Genomic DNA, 24,442 nt, shown 5'->3' with positions numbered 1-24,442 from the left:
CAGTGGCTGTAAGTGTTCTTGAAAAACATATTCGTAAGGCAGGCCAACTACATACTGTGTTTGATAACCAAGCAAACAGGTCTACACCCAGTTAGCTAGTGCAAGCACTCTCTGTTTCCAAAGGCATAGAACTTTGCTTTAGAAGTGACCTCTTTACACACAGAACATCGCCCACAGGCTACTGCAGTATAGGAACCAAGAAGAGTTTTTACACTAGAAACACAGAGAAAGAAAGAGAGCGAGGGAGGGAGAGAGGGAGGGAGGGAGCGAGGGAGAGAAAGAGAAAAAGATTTCATACCCTTTGGTCAAAAGTTGAAGTGTGAATATTAATCAGTACGTGTATTTTCCATACTGATGATGAAAAGGTGTGTCAGAGCCACAGCATACACCAACCAGCATTACCATTTCAGTACCATTACAGAGTCCTTCACACAAACATGGATCAAAAAAACCCCCTATATTTCCCACCTCAACATATTTATAGCCTAACGTGTGGAGTACGAGGCAGCTACAGGTGACTGAGAAGGAATGATTCTTTCATTCTAAGAACAGACACTTACAGATGAATATTCACAGATATTAAAGTGTAGATCCAGATTGCTCCCCCCAAGTACTTGATATTTTCATTTGACCTCGGTTAGCTGACTAATTTTCTGATTCCCTAATTTTCTAAATGCTTTATGCATTTTCTGGTAAATGGAGCCATGATCAAAACTGAAATTCAGTCTCCACCTGCAGGTGGATTTGGAACTAGAGAAAATCAAGTCAGTAAAAGCCAGCTGCTGGAATGTTTGCATGGCAAACACAAGCAGAGAATCCAAGTTTTTTTCTCAGAAAGCCTGTGCATATAGACGGGAAAACCTTTGGCACTGCTTGTTCCATCCTGCTAAGAAAGCAGCGAGATGTAAATCTGACTTGCAGCTAGCTGAACTTGTCTAAAGGACCTTGTCCTCCTGGGCTCTTCTGCTTGTCTCAAACTTCTAATTCCTGATGGTACAGACAATTGCTGTGAGAACACTTGGTGTGCCATCGTGACTGGACTGCAGAAGTGACAGAAAGGTAGAGAAGTGGGCAGGTCAAAGGGAAAGAAAAACTCCATCCCTCCTTATTTTAAAGGTGCTGAAAGCATTTGTAAAGCGTGGAAGTGGCTTTTGCGACGAGCTGTAATGCCCTCAGTGTACCAGCAGGGGTTGCTGCTGGGAAAACAGTGGGAGCGAAACGGCTGAGAGTCACGCCAGGTGCCAAGGTAGAATCATAGAATCAACCAGGTTGGAAGAGACCTCCAAGATCATCCAGGCCAACCTAGCACCCAGCCCTAGCCAGTCAACCAGACCATGGCACTGAGTGCCTCAGCCAGGCTTTTCTTGAACACCTCCAGGGATGGTCACTCCACCACCTCCCTGGGCAGCCCATTCCAATGCCAATCACTCTCTCTGCCAACAACTTCCTCCTAACATCCAGCCTAGACCTACCCCGGCACAACTTGAGACTGTGTCCCCTTGTTCTATTGCTGGTTGCCTGGGAGAAGAGGCCAACCCCCACCTGGCTACAACCTCCCTTCAGGTAGTTGTAGACAGCAATGAGGTCCCCCCTGAGCCTCCTCTTCTCCAGGTTAAAACACCCCCAGCTCCCTCAGCCTCTCCTCTTCGGGTTTGTGTTCCAGGCCCCTCACCAGCTTTGTCACCCTTCTCTGGACATGTTCCAGCACCTCAACATCTCTCTTGAATTGAGGGGCCCAGAACTGGACACAGTACTCAAGGTGTGGCCTGACCAGTGCTGAGTACAGGGGCAGAATAACCTCCCTTGTCCTACTGGCCACACTGTTCCTGATGCAGGCCAGGATGCCATTGGCTCTCTTGGCCACCTGGGCACACTGCTGCCTCATCTTCAGCCTACTGTCTATCAGTACCCCCAGGTCCCTTTCCTCCTGGCTGCTCTCCAGCCACTCTGTCCCCAGCCTGTAGTGCTGCTTGGGGTTGTTGTGGCCAATGTGCAGAACCTTGCACTTGGCCTTGTTAAATCTCATCCCATTGGCCTCTGCCCACCCATCCAGCCTGTCCAGGTCCCTCTGCAGGGCTCTCCTACCTTCCAACAGATCAACACCTGCTCCCAGCTTGATGTCATCTGCAAACTTACTGATGCTGGACTCAATCCCCTTGTCCAGGTCATCAATAAAGATATTGAACAGGACTGAGCCCAGCACTGATCCGCACTTGACCACAGAAGGCCAAAACTCAAAGCGAAATACGTCTATCTTCCTCAGATGAATCAACCTGGAGCTGGGGCAGCCTTCTGTAACTAGTGTTGTTCCAAATAAAGCCGGTAATACTCTTACGAAAAGTCACCAGAAAGTTCATGGTGTGAAAGATAAAGAGGCAGTTACTTTGTCGCTGGCACAACGTGACTCTAAGTGGCACAAGAGGCAGATTGACCCATACTAAGTAAACTTAGCCTAGGTTTAAAAAGGCTGCAAGCATATGCTGCAGTGTGCCAGTGCTTGTATGTGCAAACAAGTAATATAGTTCCACCAAGAGAGCAGAAAAGGCATTCCTGGTTGGCTTACTAAATGTTATGTTTCCTAATGGGTGCAGTTCAGTGCACATCTGAAAGTTTTCACATGTGTATCCTTTTCTCTTTCGCATGTAGCTCTGATTGCTGCCTTGGTTCATTTGCTCCAAGTTAACAGCCTAAGTTTGCCTCTCTATTTGTCCATGTCAGTGATAAACAAAATACAGTGATGCAACCAATTCAACTACACAAACCCACATTTCATTGTTTTAATGATTAATCTCAGTATCTTCCTACCCATTCCACGTTACTAATGCAAAACAGACACAGCATCTTGGAAATAATTCTGTCAAGTTCCAGTAAATTAATTTGAACAGCAGGGGGGGGAAGAATAGCTGCTTGCATTTGTTGTAAAACTGAATGCAATTTCAGGAAAGAGCTTTGAAAGTTTGCTGTGATAGTTCTGAGGGGAACCAAAGGCTAAAATATTGGAAATGGTAACTTTATTTTTGAAAACCAGATTCAAACAGTGTCCTCATCCTACAGAGCGGAAGTTCTGGCTGACTTCTGTGAGCACAAGATCAAATTATAAGCCCCAGCTCCTACACTACCTACATAAGGCAAAAGCAACATTTATTTTCTCATCAGGAGAAGCCTGTAAGGAGCTGATTTTCAGAACAGATGAACACCTTCAGATCATATTGATATCAGGAAGAAGAGTGTGAGATACACAGATCTGAAAACCAGGTTCACTGTAAGGTAAGCATCTCTCTGTCAGGTGTGCCTTCCAGCAGAAAGGATTCCATGTCTTAGTGCTAGATTCAAGAGTGTTTGAGGAAAGTCAGAGCTGGGCTCTAAGTTCCACACTCAGTGGAAGATTCAGCTCAACTTCCCTGCCCAGTCATAACACATATGTAATATAAGCATGCCCTCAAAGGTTACTTTGGCATTCAGCACATGAAACCCCAGGTGCTCCTCCCACATAATACTGCAGTTGAAAGTCCCAGCAGGCAACTTGAATTTTACACCCCAAACCAGACACACACAAATGCTGAGCACTTCTTTTAAAGACACACACACAAGGACAAAGGCAAAAGAACACAGAACAAACCTGAGGCCCTCCGATGACAAAACGCCCACTAGGTTGAAGGTGGTAAACTGTTTTCTCATCCAAGTATTTGGCAGGGACAACAGCCTGGATCACACGGTCCCTCAAGGTCCTGCGCATATTCTCCAGGGAGATGCTCTCATCGTGCTGCACAGATATCACAATGGTGTGAACGCGCACCGGGATGACTGCGCCGTTCTTCTGGATATACTGAACGGTGACCTGAGCACAACGTGCGGGAGGGAGAGAAAAGCACAGTACTGCTGTAAGATCTATTACTGGTCTACATCAAACACCATCCTATGCTATTCCAAGAGCAAAAATGTAGCAAAACATAAATGATGACATCATAGAATCAACCAGGTTGGAAGAGACTTCCAAGATCATCCAGGCCAACCTAGCACCCAGCCCTAGCCAGTCAACCAGACCATGGCACTAAGTGCCTCATCCAGGCTTTGCTTCAACACCTCCAGGGATGGTGACTCCATCACCTTCCTGGGCAGCCCATTCCAATGCCAATCACTCTCTCTGCCAACAACTTCCTCCTAACATCCAGCCTAGACCTCCCTGGGCACAGCTTGAGACTGTGTCCCCTTGTTCTGTTGCTGGTTGCCTGGCAGAAGAGACCAACCCTCACCTGGCTATAACCTCCTTTCAGGTACTCGTAGACAGCAATGAGGTCCCCCCTGAGCCTCCTCTTCTCCAGACTGAACAACCCCCAGCTCCCTCAGCCTCTCCTCATAGGGTTTGTGTTCCAGGCCCCTCACCAGCTTTGTCACCCTTCTCTGGACATGTTCCAGCACCTCAACATCTCTCTTGAATTGAGGGGCCCAGAACTGGACACAGCACTCAAGGTGTGGCCTGCCCAGTGTCAAGTACAGGGGAAGAATAATCTCCTTCATCCTACTGGCCACACATCATAATGTTCACTGCTGTATTTACTGTTGAGGTATGAGAAATGAAGCTTACATTCTCATTTTTCATTTTTGCTGTGCTAAAATATAAACAACAAAAAGCCTCAGTACTGAAAGTCTGATTTACTGTGAAACTGTCCAAAAACCTTCGGTTCAGATTTCTGATGAAACTCCCAAGCCTTAAAAATGTACATTCTTGGTACATCTTCAAAAATGCCATCCCAAATCTCTAAGTACAAATAAATCCTTTGGACCTTTGGATTGTCTGTCACTTTTTCAACAAACACTTTGGTCTGAAAGGTTAAATGTTTCTTCACTGGTAAGTGGTTAGGAAGCACTCTGGTGTAAGTTAACCATTTTCATGCAGTCAAGGAGACAGTATCATAAGCAGTGGAAATGTTTCATCTGCTACTTATAGGTTGCACATCTGCTACTTGCAGGTTATTCTAACATCAGCCACTGCATTATCTAATATTTCTGTAAAGAAGAAGTGCTACTTTTCAGCTATTTGATCTGTCTGTATTTACCTGTGTCTTAGAGTCGGGTCTCAACCAAGGAAGTTCTCCATTACGCCTCAGCTCTGCTAACCTGGCATTTAGTTTATGAGCAAGAATGATTGTTAGAGGCATGCATTCTTCTGTCTCATCTGTTGCATAACCAAACATCAAACCCTACAGAAGGAGAAAATACACTTTAATCACTGTTAAAAGCACCACAAACAAAGACAGCAAGATTTCATCTGCAGCTAAGAGTAAACAGTATCCTCAGGTTTACTTTCTACTACTTCAGACTACAGTGCAAAAAAGCCTAAATGCAGATCAGGCACCAGCATGTTACACTGTAAGGAGAAGCAAACCATGTTCCTAAAATTTTTCACTGAAAGGCTGGAGGGTTACACATTGAGCAGGAAAAAATGGAGACATTTCAGTGAAAAAAAATCAGGTTCTTTCACAGGAAAAAAAAATCTGTTGGAGCAAAACAATTTCAGGACTGTTTTGTTAAAGGAAAGGTATTATTGCTAGCCTGGAAAGGTTGAAGAGGCTTTTATGTCTAAATATAGACACATTTATACTGCTGCTCATATCTGAAATTTCAGTATAATAGGAAGTACCCAACAGTTTAAGGCACCTGCCCTCTGATTTCCAATGCCACACGCCTCCAGTCACAGCTTCTGCTGTCTCTCAGTCATGTTCCCTTGTTCATTTGTTGCTTAGAGTCAGCACCATTTTCTTTCTCCTCATCCAGTGTATGTTGTGATTGAAAGATGCCAAGGAAAGTCTGGTATCTTTCCATCTCATATAGCATTATGTTCCACTGACAGCATAAAAGCATTTTAATTTAGTTCTTATGGGTTTTTTGAACAATATTAGCTTGGCTTCTGAACTCTGATATCTTCATTTCTCAACAACATTGTTATAAGATAGGTATTACTACTAATGATAGCTACTGTAAATGTTAACCTCACTCACACTGGCATCAGCCAGATTATATAGCTTTTATGTTAGCATCTTTCTGTTGGGAACATACTATAATTAACTACAGCAGCTTGGACAGCCTTAATCATGAGGAACACCTATTACAGTAGCTACCTCTGGGAAATAAAGAGATCTAAAGGTACTCTGGCTTATTTGCCTTCAATGCACTAATGCTGAAGATAGTTGAAATAACTTGATTTTTGGTTTGCAAAATCTCAAAGGCTCTGTGAAAGTAAAGAGATCCTTTGTTTATTCCATCTTACATGACAAGTCCAAACGGTCTAATGAATCTAAAGCCATTCAACAGAAATATGAAATACATCAGCAAAAAAACTCTGCTAAGTTAAAAGAGACATGTCCTCAGCTACTAACAATTGCCAGAGCTCTCCTGGCCTGCATGGAGTGCTACAAGTAGCAAAAGACTGCCCTCAAAGGACTTCCAACTGTTCTCATTAAATTATGGGTTTTATTCTGGGAGTGCAGAAATCTTCACATGGGACCTGATTTAGAAAACAGAGCAATATGATGGGGTAAACTTTTTTCCATTGAAATAGCTTTGCTGTTTTAGATGTGATGTTATGTCTACCTGATCTCCAGCACCAACATCCTCTTCATTCCTGTGTAGATGAACACCTTGGGCAATATCTGGTGACTGCTGTTCCAATGCCACTAAAACATTACAGGTTTTGTAGTCGAAGCCTGTTTGGAAAAATTAAGTGTGGTGAATTAGCTTTTTCTGTCATGATTAAGGGGAAAAAAAACATGGAGCTATATGACAAAATTTTCATCCTGAAGGGTATTACATTCAGGATTCAAATCCTAACTGCTATTTTCAGCTACCTTTCTTTTTTTGACAATACAAGACTTGAAACCTTTTTGAGGAAGGGGTGGGGTATGTAGGGCTGCCATGAGGGCTTCTTTGCTCTTGCACTGGCATCCTGTGTGAGTTGTTTACTAAAGAAAAGTAGTCAAAAAAGTAAATAATGAGCCTTGCCTAAATAAATAGTATTAAAAATCTCAATGTGAATTCCTAGAAGCTGGTGTTTCAGCAACTGAAGGCTCTGCTCTCTGATACATTATTTGTAACACATGTAAAGCATGTAAATCTAAATCTCTCATGGGAGTTTGTGTGAGAACCACAGAATTAAAAACAGATTCAAGTCTCAGACCATATCTGAAAGTGGGAATTTACTTTACATTACTTTCAAAGACCAAAAGGAAGGTTTTTAAAAGGAATTTAAAAGACTTACAGAAGAGTGTGGCAAAATTTTCCACCTGATGCTAGGTGTATTAATAGTAAACTGCTTCTCTCTAAGTCAAATCTTTCCTAGAACTGTAGCTGCTAGCCAAGCTCATGGTCAGCCAATACAACATAATATACATGTGCATACTATATATATATATATATATATGCATATGATCCACTTGAAGAATTCACTCTTCACCTTCTTTTAAGTAGGCTACTGGAGAGAAGAAAATTATTTTGCTGTGTGCAATTGTTCATTTTAGCTTTTTTGTTTTATTTCTGCAGAGAAATTGTTTTTTACTGGGTCTCTGCATCTCCCTTTTTTATCTTTGGCAGTTAGGATAAGGAGATTTACGACCTACTAGATTTATCAGCATTTTCTGAAGCCACTGTTCTTATGTGATGGTGGAGGCAAACTGAGGATGTGCTGCTAGAATATTCTACCAGCACAATCTCCCTATAAATTCAACAGCAATAGAAGTACTACAGGAAACTACTTTTTTTTAAAGTAAAAGCTCTTAAAAGATACACTTCACTGAAACACTGTACTTGGAATGCCTGTAATGTATAGATAGATACATGGCAAATCAGAAAGTGAAACACGTGTGGAATTTTGTCTTTGGGGTTTTCTGAAGTATTATTTGTACATTACACAAACTGGATTTGGACTGCAAACTCCTCAGTGTAGGGTTTGCTGTTCAGAGCTCACACAGCATCTTACAATGAAAATCTATTTTACACCTGGGAATTCTAGATGCTACCACAGTAAAAACACATAATGGTACAACAAAATGAACTAGGTTTCTTCTTCCCTCTCTTTCACACCAAGATGAAAGAATCAGCTTGCCAACTGAATAACCAAAATTCAAGTTCTTGCAGGTTTAGAGGAGCGGCAGATTCTGTGGTTCATGTTGAAGTTAACTATTCTGGCCTAATACCATAGCTCAAAGTATACTCTGCCTCCTCCTCTTCAGTTTTAACTAGTACATGATGTCCATTCTACTTACTGGGATAAAGCCAGCAAGTGTACCATGTAGCACCACATAAGGCAGCCTTCACAAAGGATGTTCACTTTTTATCAGTCTTGCTGAAGTCCAGATATGAAAGTAGTGACAGACCTGTTTTGTAGTTGTCTATTGTTTGCTCTCAGGGACTTGATTAATGAATAACTCCACCAACCTTTAGCAGAGTCATCATAGCCAATATGTCTAATTGCATCTCGGACAACTCGCTGGTAATCCACAATAGCACGAGACGTGATTTCCCCACAGAGCAACACCATTCCTGTCTTACATACTGTCTCTGCCAAGAAAGATGAAAACAGGATTACAAGAGCAGAATAAGCTAGTCCAGTAAGACAAATAACTGTGGTTTTGATTATGGTGATTTTGAGAGCTCTACGGGGTGTAAGTCCTTTCTACACATATTTTTAGCAGTATTCTTTATGCAACAAATTCTTTGCATATCCATCATATCTAAAAGTAAGGAAAAGACTAACTTACAACTCGAAAAGTCAAAATGCTGAGCATGATTCAGTGACGTGCACAGATTTTAGGGAAATATAGCATTAAGCTGTGATTTCTAAATCCACTTAGTCACTCTAAGATACATACTAAGGCTAAATAAAACTCATCAATGATCAGTTACTTCTGAAGATGATGTTTAGTTATACAATACATTCATTCTGCTGATGACCTGAGAGATGATGATACAGCAATCAAAACATTTCTGAAAGCAAGTAGTCATGAGGACTTGGGGCTGATAAAGTAGTACTTTGTTAAATGAAGCAATTTAGCTTCTCAAGAAAACATTCAAATACTCTTTCAAAAATTCACTGTCAGATCTGTTTCTCCTAGGAAAACTCAGTCTATATACAAAATTAACTATCCCAACCTTCTACAAACTACTTAGGCTTCTGTCTTTTAAAACAATTCTACTGTTTTTTCTCATCTCTCCTCCTCTTGAAGACTGTTATTCTCATGTAACTATGAGAGTAAAAGGAGCGAGCAAACGATAGCATCAAGCTGTTTGCAAACATCATAATTAAAGAACAGAGACCGGGCGAAGACTTAAAGCAAAGCAGCAAACAACTTACCACAAGCAACCTTGGCATTTGGGTCCTGTTTGAGATGGGCATCTAGTACAGCATCACTGATTTGATCACAGATTTTATCTGCAAGGCATCAAAGTCGTGATTCAAAACCATAGCGCTCAATACACAATACAGACCGAATGACTTTGAATCCATAGGTGTTTCAAGCAAGGAATATTTTCCTTGCTTTTTACCATTGCATATTACTGGAGTATTTAAGCCAGGTAAACAGCTTAAAGATGTATGAAACATCTTCAAAGCAAAGTCAGTAGATACCATGGGGAATTTACTTACCAATACTGAATATAGCTTTACCTGTAGTTCTCTGCACTTCAATGCAAAACCAGTATGTTATGCATAGCTTTACCTGAAAGGCTAACAGGCTTTTCCCCCAGCCTTTACCACACCATGACAATACAGCATGCACTCCACATCTGTAGAATTCCAACAAGAAGGTGCTATTCCACCATTAGCTTCCACCTCCTCAAAAGAAAGTTAGAATGTAGATGATCAACACTGCCCATAAAGCCTGAGACAGTGTTTAGGTTAATACAGACAATGCACAGCTCAGAGTCAAGTGGGTGTTTCAGGTTTGCTTCTCCCCCCTGATTCCCATCAGTCTGAAATACCTTTTCCCAATAATTGTCACAAACCACCTCAGACAGGGGAGAGATTAACACACACAAGAAGGGGTTATGAACTGAAATTTGCCAGAGGTAAATCCTGAGTGTATCTTCAGTTATATCCCAAATACAAAGGCTTCAGTTCAGGTTTTTCCTACTAATATTTTCTCCTTTCTTTGTTTTCTTACCTTTTTAATAAATGTTGACTCTTAATTAAATAATGTAGCTAATCTAATGAGCACAACAGAGCAGCACCCATAACAATGCTATACACTATCACTGAAAAGAGCATTTTTTTCCTCATGTATTTGATCTTGTTTTTCTTTTTAAAAGCTTGGTATTGTATACTATGTTTAGATGTTGCCATAATATGCTATGTGGCAAAGCAATCTCCTGCCTTGCTATATGCAACACAATCTGTTGAAAAGCAAGAGTATGACATTAGAGACTTTTAACACATTTAACCTCCAGTTAAAATAAATTCTCATTCCTTTCATGAGAGTGCATTCAGCTAAGAGGGAGAAATCAGCTCTGGCTAACTAATAAAGGAATGAATGAGTCTAGGAGTCATACAGATGCCCACTTGTCAAAATACAAAGTAAACTTTCAACAACAAAGTGAGCTCCAGTAATCAGAAGGAGCTTCAGAGTTTTCCAGATAGTTGGAAATAAATTTGTTACACAGAGAGAGTGATTGGCATTGGAATGGGCTGCCCAGGGAGGTGGTGGAGTTGCTGTCCCTGGAGGTGTTCAAGAAAAGACTGAATGAGGCATTTAGGTCTAGATGACTGGATAGGGCTGGGTGATAGATTGGACTGGATGATCTTGGATGTCTCTTCCAACCTGGTTGATTCTATGATTCAAAAGCCTGGATGAGGCACTTAGTGCCATGGTCTAGTTGACTGGCTAGGGCTGGGTGATAGATTGGACTGGATGATCTTGGATGTCTCTTCCAACGTGGTTGATTCTGTGATTCTCTGATATGTGCAAGTTCTAAGGAACTCCCCAAGAATTCAGTTTCATGGGTTCACCACACATACACACACAAAAACCTATGAACTGCAGCAACCACTGAGAATTTAATTCAATAAAGCTCTGCCCTTTGAAGTACCACAAGCAGGTACGACCACACTTCTGGCTTTGATGGTGTAGTAACTACCATACACATCCCACATTTCAACCTGTGAAACCAAAATAAAATTTACTATTTTTCATGATACACTGATCAACAGGAAAAAATAATTTCACAGTAGAATGCTAAATTATCTATTCCAAATATGATAAGCTGAGCAATTCTCAGTTTTCTGGTAAAATGACAGTCAAGAAGCACAGATACTTATTTGGAGCACTTCATCAAAAAATAAGCTTTCTACAAAAAAACCTTCACTAGAAAGAATTCAAATAATTGAATTGTGGCATATTACAGCTTTCTTGTTTAAAAGACTCTTGAGGAATGCTAATAGATAACTGTGGTGGTCCTTTGATATTGTCACTGCCCTGTTTAACTACCCTGTACATGCGTTCTTTTAGGTCAATACAAAATTTAGTGGTTAAGTGCATTGTTAAGAGCAGGTAATGTCAGAAATTAAGTATATAAAATGTTAGATGTAAGACAGAGCAAGCATCAACTTGCCAGTAAGATCTGCTTTTTCTGTGGCATTTTTTGTTTCTTTTTTTTTTTTGTGTGTGTGATTTTTTTTTTCTTTCTGTGACTATGCAGAAGATAAAGATAAGGTTTTAATGTGGGTGCAGATCTGAGGGTGCTTCTGACATATGTTTCCTCTTGTCTTTTTAAAGAGATTCCTTGATACTTAATGGAAAACTGAATGACATTCTGTTTGGAGGCATTTCCACCTGAAGTCATACCAAAGAGGTGAAGTGATTAACCCTAAGTGGTTTGGCAACTGTGGGTCAGACCTTTCAGTGCAGAGTGAAACCATTGTGCAGCACAGACAGGTGCTACTGGACACAGCCAAATGGAGTAGTGAGAAAATTAGGTCTTTTAAAAAATGTATCTTTCCCTTCTCCGTGATGCCATCTGAGTCCCTCAATTCAAGAGAGATGTTGAGGTGCTGGAAGGTGTCCAGAGAAGGGCAACAAAGCTGGTGAGGGGCCTGGAACACAAACCCTGTGAGGAGAGGCTGAGGGAGCTGGGGGTGTGCAGCCTGGAGAAGAGGAGGCTCAGGGGGGACCTCATTGCTGTCTACAACTACCTGAAGGGAGGTTGTAGCCAGGTGGGGGTTGGTCTCTTCTGCCAGGCAACCAGCAACAGAACAAGGGGACACAGTCCCAAGTTGTGCCAGGGGAAGTCTAGGCTGGATGTTAGGAGGAAGTTGTTGGCAGAGAGAGTGATTGGCATTGGAATGGGCTGCCCAGGGAGGTGGTGGAGTCGCCATCCCTGGAGGTGTTCAAGAAAAGGATCAGTGCCATGGTCTAGTTGATTGGATAGGGCTGGGTGCTAGGTTGGACTGGATATCTTGGAGGTCTTCTCCAACCTGGTTGATTCTATGATTATATAGAAACAAAGAAGTCACATATAAGTCTTCAAAGGGTTTGGAATTCACCTTACTAAATGCCAAGATTAAAGATGTGGCAGAAAGACCCAAGTGATTTTGAAGAATGGACTGAGACAGGAGGATAAACAGAGTCTTCTATAAATACTGGGGAGAAACACAGGTAATACCTATAAGTTAATTATTTCCAGTTAATTACTTGCTTGCATGGAATCTGGGATTTCATAGTCAGGTACAATTCTTAGGCACTGCTTCAGTATAAGACAGTTCTGCATATACTCAAATAAATAAGCATGTAATTTCTCCTGCTTTATTAAGGAGGTCTCCATTAAAGCATTCAGTCCTCAGCTAATACAATTAGAGCAACTCAAATTTCCTCCAGTTGAAGATAAGCTTCAGGATTTTTACTTCACATAGTGCCCTCTAGCAAAATTTCACTATCACATACAGAAGAGGAACAGTCAAGAACACACAAATTATCCATTTGATATCAAACAGGAACTCGAAAGTAACCATAAAACTCTAGTGCCATGGATAATGTCAGAAGCCTAAGTACAGCCTCAGATACTGGGGCCCATTTTATGTAATAGCTAAGATTTTGCTAGGTGATAAAAACCTAATGGCACATCTACACCTCTGGTATAAAATAAGAGACAGTGAAAAGGGGGATTGGACAGAAGGTGAGTAATCAGTTTGCTCAGCAACTAGAGATATTGCTGTGTCAATTAAGAGCTACTGCTGGGCTGTGATCAGGAATAATCATCTGCAGGATGACTCAGAGTTGCTTACTATCAACCTGTCCTCTCTTGATCTGGAAAAATCTGTATCTTTCCCTTGTCATAGATATTTGGGGTTTCAGTACTCTAAATGAAGACATGTAAGCATCACAGTCTGGAAATTGTCTGAGTATCAGTTTTCCACTCTCTCTACAATAAGCCTCTGGGGTTGTCACTTTGCCTTTCACAGTACTCAGGGATCTGACAGCCTCTGAGAAGCTGTACACAAATCTAACAAGTGGTAACACCATTTCTTAAAGGTCTGCTCAGTGTTTTAGTGCAGCAGGAGAAGACGACTCAAGGAACCTGAAGAAGGCCTTCTAAGGGCCAGTAGAGTTTTGGGAATAAATAAGGGAATATGAATAAAAACTGATAAAACCAGGCAAAATTCTAAACCAATAGACAAGACAAAAAAAAGGGAATTTGTGAAAGAAGCCCCAGGGGCTGTTAAAAGAGTTATTACAGTAGCATAAATTTTGAGCTGTCATCTTTGGAAATACCATAAACAACTACCATATTCCATGATGTTATGTTCCCTGTGAAACTACATCATGCTATAGCTGCTGGATGTAATTATATAGGTAAATTTGAGATGGGACCTATGTCCCAAGGACTGAATGTGGTTGTCATTGTCTGAAAGAAAGAATTCCAACTGGCTTAACCTGATGTGGCTACCTTGACGTCGCCAGAGAGGTACTTAATTGCGTCAGCCAAGCAGGATTTGATCTGCAGTAATAAGTTAATATTGTAGAAGATTACCAGAACTATAGACATAGAATTCTCACTGCTGATGTTTTCCTTTTCTGCTAGGTCATTCCACCTATTTATGAATTACAAAACAGGAGTACAGACCTAAAAAAAAGCCTTCTTACAGCAAAAGGTACAGGACACCAAATCAGCTTCTAAAATACACCTAGTCCTCAGGACATCAAACAGTCTATCATCTCCTGGCCTCAGCTGGGGAAACACGTGCTATTGACACAAGGTCCATGTTTATGGCAGATGAACATTTGTTAACAGTAAAATTGAACTAAGCTCTGCTGACCATACATAAAGTTTAGCAAGTAACTCTCTACTATTTGCTCAAGCAATTCCACATATTGCATCAGATTATGGAATGGGGCAGGGGGGGGAGACACACCAGAAACTTTGCCATGCACAGCTGCTAAGGCCATTGATTTTTAGCTTTTAAATAGCCTGCTTAGGGATATTCCTGTTGAGGTGACACTTTTAAGAGCATAGTACATATGCAGGATAGTTTCACAGGACACGTAAATATGAGCAACTTGAGAAGCAAGCTATTTGTTCTTATCTATACATGAAACTTGAGTCTATTTGAAGCATAGCAGTATCCCCACAGTAATAGACTGAAAGGCATTCAGATGTAAAGGCACAACAAGCATAAACCCCACTGCCCTCCTTCATTTAACACACACCCAGCAGAAGCATTTCAACTCCTGCTGGCAGCACCCTAGTTATAGCGGTTCTATAGTCTGGATGGAGAAGGTCTAGCAGAAATGTACCCTGCTCCAAATAACTTTTACAACAACACTTTTAGCACATTAATTCTTCTTCAGGCTTTTAAAACACTTTAAATGAAAACAATGATTTTATGCATTTGCCAGAGGCAGTTTCTTACCTGGATGTCCTTCTCCCACCGATTCTGACGTGAACATGAAAGCCCCTTCATCATCCAGTGTGTAATCGCATAAGCCATCCACTGGCCCATTCATGACTGTGATGCTGCTCCTGATGAATTATAAACAGTGGTTGAAGAGTTCTACCTTCAGTGCCTTCTCTTAAAGAACAAGGTTCTTTATCAGCAGGACTATTGCTGTCTTCACCTATTGCCTCTTACTCTAACTTGAACGTCAGTGTGTGAAATCAGCGTGTGCTTGCATCTGTGTATGCACACAAGGAGTATGTATATGCCTAAAGTCTGTATTCCCACCTAGCCTGATCTGTCAGTCCCTGAGCTGCTCCTATATATGGAAAAGTGAAAGTGCCTAGATAATCATGTGAGGAAAATGGAAGAGCCCATTTCTTGGCAGGGGAGTTAGTTAACCTTAAGATATTTCACTAATTAACTCAGTTCTTGGAAACATTCTGCATCAAACCTGTGAAAGATTGGTTGTCTTAGCAACTCAACTGAGCATGAAGTAACACAGCAGTACTAGTAACAGTTCAGGTCAGCTGCTTCTTCAGTTTGTTCCCCCCCTAATTCTGGGCTCTGTGTTGTGCTTCCAACTGTGTGTTGTGGTTTTAGAGGGATAGATTAAAAAACTCCCGTCAACGCATGTCTTTCCTAGCAAGAGACTGGAAGAAGTTTGAGCTGCATCATATAACTCTTTTCTTTTTACTTTTGCATATCTCAAAGAGTTGATTTTTGTTCCGAGCTTTTTTTCATTTTCATTCATTCTGCATGCACATTTAAGAGGTGAAACACCTGATAAGATATAGTATTGAGTCTGCACTCATTTATGCAGACTTCTCCCTTTGGCCTTTGCTTCTTTTTCCTCTGTCTTTTCTTCTGTTAATACAGACCCACCTTAAATTATTTTTTTTGCATGATATTTTCATATCTGATAACATATAGAGATACAATAACTTTCACTGTGAGAGTTCTAAGTGCTCAGTTCTGCTACTGAAAATTCTTCTAGTCAGATGGCTCATGTCTGGAACATGCTGAAGGCATGACAGGTATGAAGATAGATGGTATTTTGTGGGTATACATGTCTTGAAGTTAGTACACAAAACCCAAGTAAACATACCCTTGGGGAAGATGCAGAAAATTCCCAGCACTCCAGTGCCATTACAAAAACCTGTAATTACTCTTAATTCCTTTACAGAAGCCATTCTAGTCTCCATCTCAAGCAAAATAATTGGTTTACCAAAATAAAAATTTCCCTTTGTTGAACAGTGAATCATGTTCTTTTAATCATTCAAAGTACGCCTGACACTTAGACTGGAATGAGTAACATAATGCTTGTTTTAGACTCCATGCAACTCTGACAATTAAATCATTATCAATCTTCAGTTTAAAAACTGACTTCGTTTACTTCAAACCTTTGGTCAGTATTACTTTCTACATACCACTTTATATTGGCCCTTTGGATGCAAGTTTCCACACAACTGCATATACATTCATTAGAATTTCCACTTTCTGCCTACATTCCTGAAAATAGAAACCAATGCCTGCAAATGTTCATCAGAAATCATAGAATCATAAAATCATAGAATCAACCAGGTTGGAGGAGACCTCCAAGATCAGCCAGTCCAACCTAGCACCCAGCCCTAGCCAGTCAACTACACCATGGCACTAAGTGCCTCATCCAGGCTTTTCCTGAACACCTCCGGGGATGGTGACTCCACCACCTCCCTGGGCAGCACATTCCAATGCCAATCACTCTCTCTGGTAAGAACTTCCTCCTAGCATCCAGCCTAGACCTCCCCTGGCACAACTTGAGACTGTGTCCCCTTGTTCTGTTGGTGATTGCTACATCTGCTACGTTGTTGCTCCCTCTCTATAATCAACATGGAATCATTCATTCCAAAGACATAGTCTTGTTTTTCTGTTGCATACAATGCATTTCACAGAACCAAAAGCACTACTTGCACTTTGAAATGCAGAATTCTCACATCAAATACACATTATGAGGCATAGCTTTCTCTGGACTAAAGTGTCATCACTCCACTGACACGAAGACTATCACAGCCTGAACAAATTACTCATTAACACCACCTAGAAAAATAGAATTTGTAAAAAAAAACAACGAGCCCAGAAGAGCAAAGAGTAACTAATTATATTAACCCTAGTTAATAGGTAACATTCAAAAATTATATTAACCTCTCAAGTGAAATAAGACAAGTGACAAGCATTCATTCTTAAATGCAAATGTTTGTTCTTCTCTGTGCCTCTGTGGAATCACAGAAAGACATTATGAGATTAGAACAATCCCTACTGGCCAAAAAAACATCTTATTTTACACATACTTTTTATTCTAATTGCACAAATAATCCTAATAGCAAAAGCAAACCAGATTTAACATTTTCAGATCGTGAGTTCCATTTTTTCTTGCTTCTAGTTTTGCCTGTTTCTTGGTTTCCAATGCCACACAAAGACAGAAATTGTAGTTTGGGAATCATTCTCGTTTTTAAGGTAACACTTCAGCAGAATGCAGAGCAGGTGTCTCACATAATCCTCTTATTTCATATAAAAATAAAAACCACAAGCTCTTGAAATGCTGATGAGTGCAAATAATTTGACATACCTAAGTAATGATTGTGCAGGACCGTTGTTTATTTGGCTTTCACAGGTGCTCTTTTTGGATTTACTGCTGGCTAGTCAAAAGTATTTGCCCTTGAAACCTTTGGAGAGTTACTCTTCATTCCAATATCCTCTCCAGTGATAGTAGTCTGGAAATGCTGTGCAGCTGCATTTCACATCACTCTGCATAAAACCTCCAGTTTGAACTACTTCCAGTTGTGGTTTTACTGTCAAGTGCAACACATCTGCTTCATGGCCATGAAGCATCTCAGCGTGTTCTCTTCTAGGACGACTGTGGCCAACTTGAAACCACTGTAGGGTTAGGTAATGTTTAATTTGGCTTCTCTTCCCCGACAATTTGACTTGTTAAATATTTGTAAAAAGGTAAGATAGTGCTCTCCCATCTTTTTGGCACAGACCTTCTGACTTTGGAAACAAAAACTAGAAAAGACAGTGATTGGTTTTACCTAGTCCAATTTATTGACTCCATCAATGTTAAGGGGCGTCCAATTTTTCTGTTAACTTCATCATGCTCAACAGCTTTGTGAGACTGAGCCCTGAGAAAGTCAGTTTCTCTCCAAATCTCTTTAGAATTTCCATATTGCACATCATTCCAGTAAGTGTATTTTGACCATATTTTAAGACCTTTACTCAGAAGATAGCTAATGATAAAGTCCTCTCAATCAATATCACAGTATCACCAAGGTTGGAAGAGACCTCACAGATCATCCAGTCCAACCCTTTACCACAGAGCTCAAGGCTAGACCATGGCACCAAGTGCCACGTCCAATCCTGCCTTGAACATCCCCAGGGACAGCAACTCCACCACCTCCCCGGGCAGCCCATTCCAGTGTCCAATGACTGTCTCAGGGAAGAACTTTCTCCTCACCTCCAGCCTAAATCTCCCCTGGTGCAGCCTGAAGCTGTGTCCTCTTGTTCTGGTGCTGGCCACCTGAGAGAAGAGAGCAACCTCCTCCTGGCACAACCACCCCTCAGGGAGGTGTAGACAGCAATAAGGTCACCCCTGAGCCTCCTCTTCTCCAGGCTAACCAATCCCAGCTCCCTCAGCCTCTCCTCGTAGGGCTGTGCTCAAGGCCTCTCCCCAGCCTCGTCGCCCTTCTCTGGACACGCTCAAGCATCTCAATGTCCCTTCTAAACTGGGGGGCCCAGAACTGAACACAGTACTCAAGGTGTGGTCTAACCAGTGCAGAGTACACACTATTCCTGATGCAGGTCAGGAAGCCACTGACTCCTGTGCTTTGAAATGAGGCTAAAGACAGGAAAACAATGATGTAAAAATAACACTATCCTTCTGCTCTAAGCATCTAGTCATGCTGACTGTAATGCCAGTTTCAACCACTGGAATAATAATGTCAATCTTTCTATTAAGAGTCTTCATATTTGGCACCATCCCATGAGTTTTCTATTTTTACTCAGCACTTCTGCAAAACTATCCCTTTTTAGTTCAAATAAGATTTAATGGCAGTCATAAGGCACAGTTTTACTGAAGCCTCAAGAAAGCCCTAAAAATAATGAAGGCAGCATAACTTAATTAAGGAAAATAATAATTATTGCTCCTAATGCTGCTGATTTTCCAGACAGATATGACTGACAAACTACCTTGATCCTAGACCTCTAATGACAACCTCATCAAGTTGTTTCACTTGCTTACCTTCTCTTTTCCTACCTTTGTCTGCCATTCTGCACCCCCTTTCCATCATTGGATCTTACATCCTTTTGGTTAAAACACATTTCCTGTTTGGTTTTGTCTCTTTTTTTCCCCCATTTACCTGTTCTTTTCCATCTCCCTGCTTGTTTCTATTGATGTCCCATTTATATTGCAAACCACTGAGAATGAAGCCTACATGGATAAACACTGTAGGTGTAGAAATGAGAAAATGAGTTTAATGCTTTGATCACAGCAGAATGGCAGGGAAGAGAGTAGTTATCCTTAAAACCTGGTCATTCTCACTTCATCTGCAGAAGAATCATGTTTTCACTGAGAGCAGTACACGTTTAGGCTCATTCACTTGTACTGTTTCATCACCAGGTAACTTTTAGGTGACTACTTTTGAGCGAGGAGGAAATGATCCTGAGAACTCTGAAGAACTTATATATATAATGATTAGAATTGGTCATGGGATAACCATTGTTTAAGCTATGTAATTCATCTCTCTCACCACAATTTTCAAATGAAAAGGGCAATGACTTGATTTGTAGAGAGCAGATGCTTCACAGTAAAACAACTCCATTATCATTAAAGGATGCAAACATGGTTAATTTTACCACACAGAAATACTTCACACATAAAAATTATACTCTCTTCTACATACTTCTGTTGTGTTCTGTCATCTTTATCATCAAATAAGACTATGTTTTACTAAAGGTAATTGTTTAACAGGCTGAATAGTTTATTATCTTGCTATTTTACTCTCACCTTACAAAATCATGCAAGCAAATTAACTCTAGATTTATGCCTGTGGAAATAAAAGCTTTGTAGGTGTTTACATAAACAACTTCAACACTAGCTTCATTTGTGCTATTTACTAGCTGTAGTTCACATAATACAAACAGTGTCTTTTCAAGTTACTGCAGTTCATCCATTTTCCTATTAGCAACACACTAAATTATGCAAGCCCCACAGGTATATCTTTGAGGGCTTTTTGTTTGTTAGTGAAAAGACTTCATCTAGCCTGTATATTTTGATTTGGAGGAAGTGAATGTACTGTTCTGTGTTTAAAGTTAACAGAAGGAAGATTTGTTTAGCTAGTTTCATGTCTTTTGCATTCAGAAGGACAAACGTGGTCAGTGCAACAGCGCTTGAACAGCAGGAACTCAACACAGAACTCCCACCTGCTTCAGAACCCTCACCTCTATCTAATATTACCTGAAAACAAGAGTGGCTCAAGGCCTCTCAGATGTGCAGGTGTAGAATTTCTCTAGCGCGTAAACATTCAGAGTAAAATCAATACTGTGGAGCAGAAAACACAGTTGTGATTGTAGAAGAAAAGGAGGCAGTATGTGTTCTGAGAAGGCTGTTTATCACCCAGTGTTTGTTCCTCCATATCACTTTTCTCCTTCTCTGGAGTAGGGGACCTCCCACAACCACTGCACACTACCATAAGCAATGTGGCGCGTTCAGTGCTGAGTATTCTATTACCTTTTTTATTGGACATCACTTCCACTCACAGCATTTTCTTGGTGTGCATTCTATGTGACTTATTCCATTGGTACTTCAGCCTTATCACAGTATCACAGTCTTAAAGAGATCCCTTTCTGCATCTCCCATATGTTCTCCTTCATTCCCTAAGAAATCTCTCCAGGCTTTCCCATTAGTAATATTAAAAACTAAAAAAACCCACAAAACACTTTTTTGCTCCTCTCCCATGCTCATCCTCTTTGCATATGTTTGATCTCAAATTCTCTATTCTGACACATCATTGGATCATACAAAGTTTTGAGGCCATTGGAACGGGCTGCCCAGGGAGGTGGTGGAGTCACTGTCCCTGGAGGTGTTCAGGAAAAGACTGGATGAGGCACTCGGTGCCATGGTCTAGATGACTGGATAGGGCTGGGTGCTAGGTTGGACTCGGTGGTCTTGGAGGTCTCTTCCAACCTGGTTGATTCTATGATTCTATTCTATGGATGGTCTCTAATCCAGCCTTCCATGCAAAGTAGGACCAAATTGAACAGGTTCTCATGGTCACAGTATGAATTACTGTGTACCAGAGCCTTATATAGGAAGTAGAAACTTTGAGTTGTTTCTTAGGAAATAACTAAAACTACTTTGGAGATAAATTCTCCTCTCATTAAAGTCATCTGTAGTCTTAGTACTGCTATCACTAGTAGCATTATTTCCTCTGAACTGATACACTAGGCAGAATTGAACATAACTTTCTGTTTATTTACTTAATAGAAGTCCTAGCTGGTTATGTCTCAAGCCAGAGATCATTCCTCCAGGCTCTATAAACTAAATACCTGTTCACAAACATAGATGTTTTTAGCACATCATGAACAGACACCTCCACTTCCTGCACAATAATGGTAAATAAAAAAGCATTTTCTAATCTGCCTTCTCAAATTAACTTTGTGGTACCAGAAATGGTGAAAAAATAACAAGTATAAAGTTTCCCTTAAACTCATTGGGGTTTATTGCTTCATTTAAACAACATTAAACCATACTGGTATACAATTAGTTCTGCCTGTAGTATTCAGCAGTTTTTCCTGTCTAAGTTATAAGCTCTGCAGAGCAGTGTACAAGTATTTGTTTGTCCTTGCATCAAACTCTGTTACAGCCAAATCACAAATTATCTGAGTCCCCTACAGATTGTGAGGCAATTAGAAAGAATGGAGCTCTAAGCAATCTTTGCCTCTCACAGTTTAAAAACCCAGATCTCTGTAACTTACAGATTCAGCACTTTGCTTGTAAATTAGTATGATAAATTTAATCTATTTGTTGTTAAAGTTATGCCTTGGACAGGAATGGAAACTCTTTGACTACAGTCTCTTTATTCTTCCAAAAGTCATCCTTGGATGTTTTTTCCAGTTGCTGTGATCAGTTGCATGGCTAGAGAAGAATTGCCATCTGACATGTAAGAGAATCATAAAATCAACCAGGTTGGAAGAGACCTCCAAGATCATCCAGTCCAACCTAGCACCCAGCCCTAGCCAGTCAACCAGATCTTGGCACCGAGTGCCTCACCCTCCAGTCTTTTCTTGAAGACCTCCAGGGACGGTGCTTCCACCACCTCCCTCAGCAGCCCATTCCAATGCCAATCACTCTCTCTGGGAAGAACTTCCTCCTAACATCCAGCCTATGCTTCCCCTGGCACAACTTGAGACTGTGTCCCCTTGTTCTATTGCTGGTTGCCTGGGAGAAGAGGCCACCCCCTACCTGGCTACGATGTCCCTTCAGGTAGTTGTAGACAGCAATGAGGTCACCCCTGAGCCTCCTCTTCTCTAGGCTAAACAACCCCAGGTCCCCTCAACTTCAATTGCATGGAGTGTGACCACACATCAGATCCACACACAACCAGAGTTCCTTTCTCAAAGATTAGAATTCCTTGCTATTATGGATAAGTCTGTCCAGACTAAACTCCATTACAGCCATAGATCTGTATCTCAAAACCAATTTGGCTAGGGAACTTCAGCTGTCTTCCAGCAGCCTGGGATATGCTTTCACGTGTCTTGTGACATTATTAGTGTCTATATGTAAACCATTAGGATTTCCCCAGTACCTTAGGAAACAGACTGATACATTTAAGTAGTCATTACCCAAGAGTTTTTTCTGCAGTGTTTCATAGATGTTTACAGTGCAGGTGGTCTTTGGACTTTGAAACAAATATTGACTCTAGTACACGAAGTCAGTTTTCAGGAACCTATCTGCGAGAACAGTTGTGGAATTTGTAATTTCTGGCTTTCTGACAAGGAACATTAGGTTAAATTCAGACACTTTTGACTCTTTCTAGATATATCACGTCATTTCTTTCCTGTGGTATAGGACTGTAATGACTCTTCTGAAAAGTGATCAAACCAATTCATAAATCTACCCTATATGCATAGCACATGGGAAACAATCATCAGTACTTCTTTTATGCTTTCAGTCAAAATATTTACATGATTGAACTGCTTGAAGTAAGCAAACACATCTACTTACACACTCAGTACCAATTTAGTAAATAATGCACAGCAGGACTTTACATTCAATTTGCATGACTGAAAATGAGTGCACAACACTGTCAGCTTCAGAATTAGGCTCCTATGGCTATATGAAGAAAAAGATACAACACATCCAGCAAATTTTTTTTTTTCAGTCATGATTCCTGTCCATTGGTTACTCACAGCCTTTACAGAAATGCTCCCACCATAATTGCTACAGAGCTCAAATTCACCACTGGTGCTCCGAGGTGTGCAGGAAACTCCTAACTAAATAATCTGACAGGTCACATCTCTCAGAAATCCCTCAACCTGACCTTGTCACCACGATTGGTTTAGCCAGGGGAGGATGTCATTCAATTAGCTGTTTCACACACTTCACCTAGGTAAATATGTTAGCAAACAGCAAACATCACTATCTTTCAGCTCTGTCTGACAGATTTCAGTGCAACTAGTCATTTAGCAGTTTCAAATAAACAAGTCTGGAATGAAACACAGTCAAAAATACCCTTAGATATCTGCCTAGGCAGGGGACATTGGATGTAACATGAAACACAAGCATATAAATGGAGCTAGACAAAAATGCACAGGGTAACCAGAACACAAAATCTGCAGATTCACAGGAGGAATATAGAATTGAAAATTTCAATCTCACCAAAAGACCTTCAGGCTTACAGACACAGTTTCATTATGACGCTCCTTTTTCCTCCCAAGTTTTTTTCCTGAAACAAATTAAAAGTCTGCAGATTTGTAAATGAAAAACAAATGAGAGTCCAACCTCTAATTAATACATACTACTGATATTTTAAATAGCATTTCAGAAATGCTGCCTTGCAAATTTTCAATGGGTTTTGAAACTCTGGGGAATGCTCACAAAAGCCTGGAAGATGTGCAGCGCAGAGTACCACTCCGCACACACATCCCATCACTTTCCTTGGCTTTACTTTGGTTTCCTAAATTTATTACAGTTATTATGCTGAGAATTGCTTCACAAACCAACTAGAAAGAAATGGTTAAGTTTAAGGTGTGTTTGCAAACATTTTTTTAATATGTGTACATATTTATATGTGTCCACAATTTTTTTCAGCAGCAAAGGCATTTTTCCTGGTCCTTTCTCTATCTTTGAACAAGTGTTTTGAAACAATAGGATGCTTGAAAACACCTAATCATGATGATAACTTCAAATGAAATAGATGCAGGTGCTTAGAATAATTAAGTTCTAACTTTCAAGATGGTATCCTGAAACTTGTTACAATTATTGATACC

The 24,442-nt window shown here is 40.7% G+C and overlaps 1 protein-coding gene across 3 annotated transcripts in view; it reads right to left on the bottom strand.

The window, feature by feature from the left end:
* Window positions 1-24,442, bottom strand: part of MAT1A (methionine adenosyltransferase 1A) — a 37,691-nt gene that overhangs the window by 3,708 nt on the left and 9,541 nt on the right. For 2 of the 3 annotated variants that reach the window (XM_064145403.1, XM_064145404.1), the window contains 7 exons: window positions 23,832-23,898; window positions 14,894-15,003; window positions 9,347-9,424; window positions 8,431-8,553; window positions 6,592-6,704; window positions 5,058-5,201; window positions 3,620-3,838 (listed from right to left, as the gene is read on the bottom strand). In XM_064145403.1, the coding sequence (XP_064001473.1) occupies window positions 3,620-3,838; window positions 5,058-5,201; window positions 6,592-6,704; window positions 8,431-8,553; window positions 9,347-9,424; window positions 14,894-14,987 (771 nt within the window). In that variant the 5' untranslated portion in view covers window positions 14,988-15,003; window positions 23,832-23,898. Of the gene's footprint in view, window positions 1-3,619; window positions 3,839-5,057; window positions 5,202-6,591; window positions 6,705-8,430; window positions 8,554-9,346; window positions 9,425-14,893; window positions 15,004-17,636; window positions 18,272-23,831; window positions 23,899-24,442 lie in introns of those variants that run through there. The other variant, XM_064145402.1, reaches the window with a different exon arrangement.

This window comes from Pogoniulus pusillus, chromosome 6 (genome assembly GCF_015220805.1).
Source record: "Pogoniulus pusillus isolate bPogPus1 chromosome 6, bPogPus1.pri, whole genome shotgun sequence".
In the NCBI taxonomy this organism is placed as follows: domain Eukaryota; kingdom Metazoa; phylum Chordata; class Aves; order Piciformes; family Lybiidae; genus Pogoniulus; species Pogoniulus pusillus.
The sequence above is the reverse complement of the archived record's forward strand: the minus strand, read 5'-3'. Positions and strand labels throughout refer to the sequence as shown.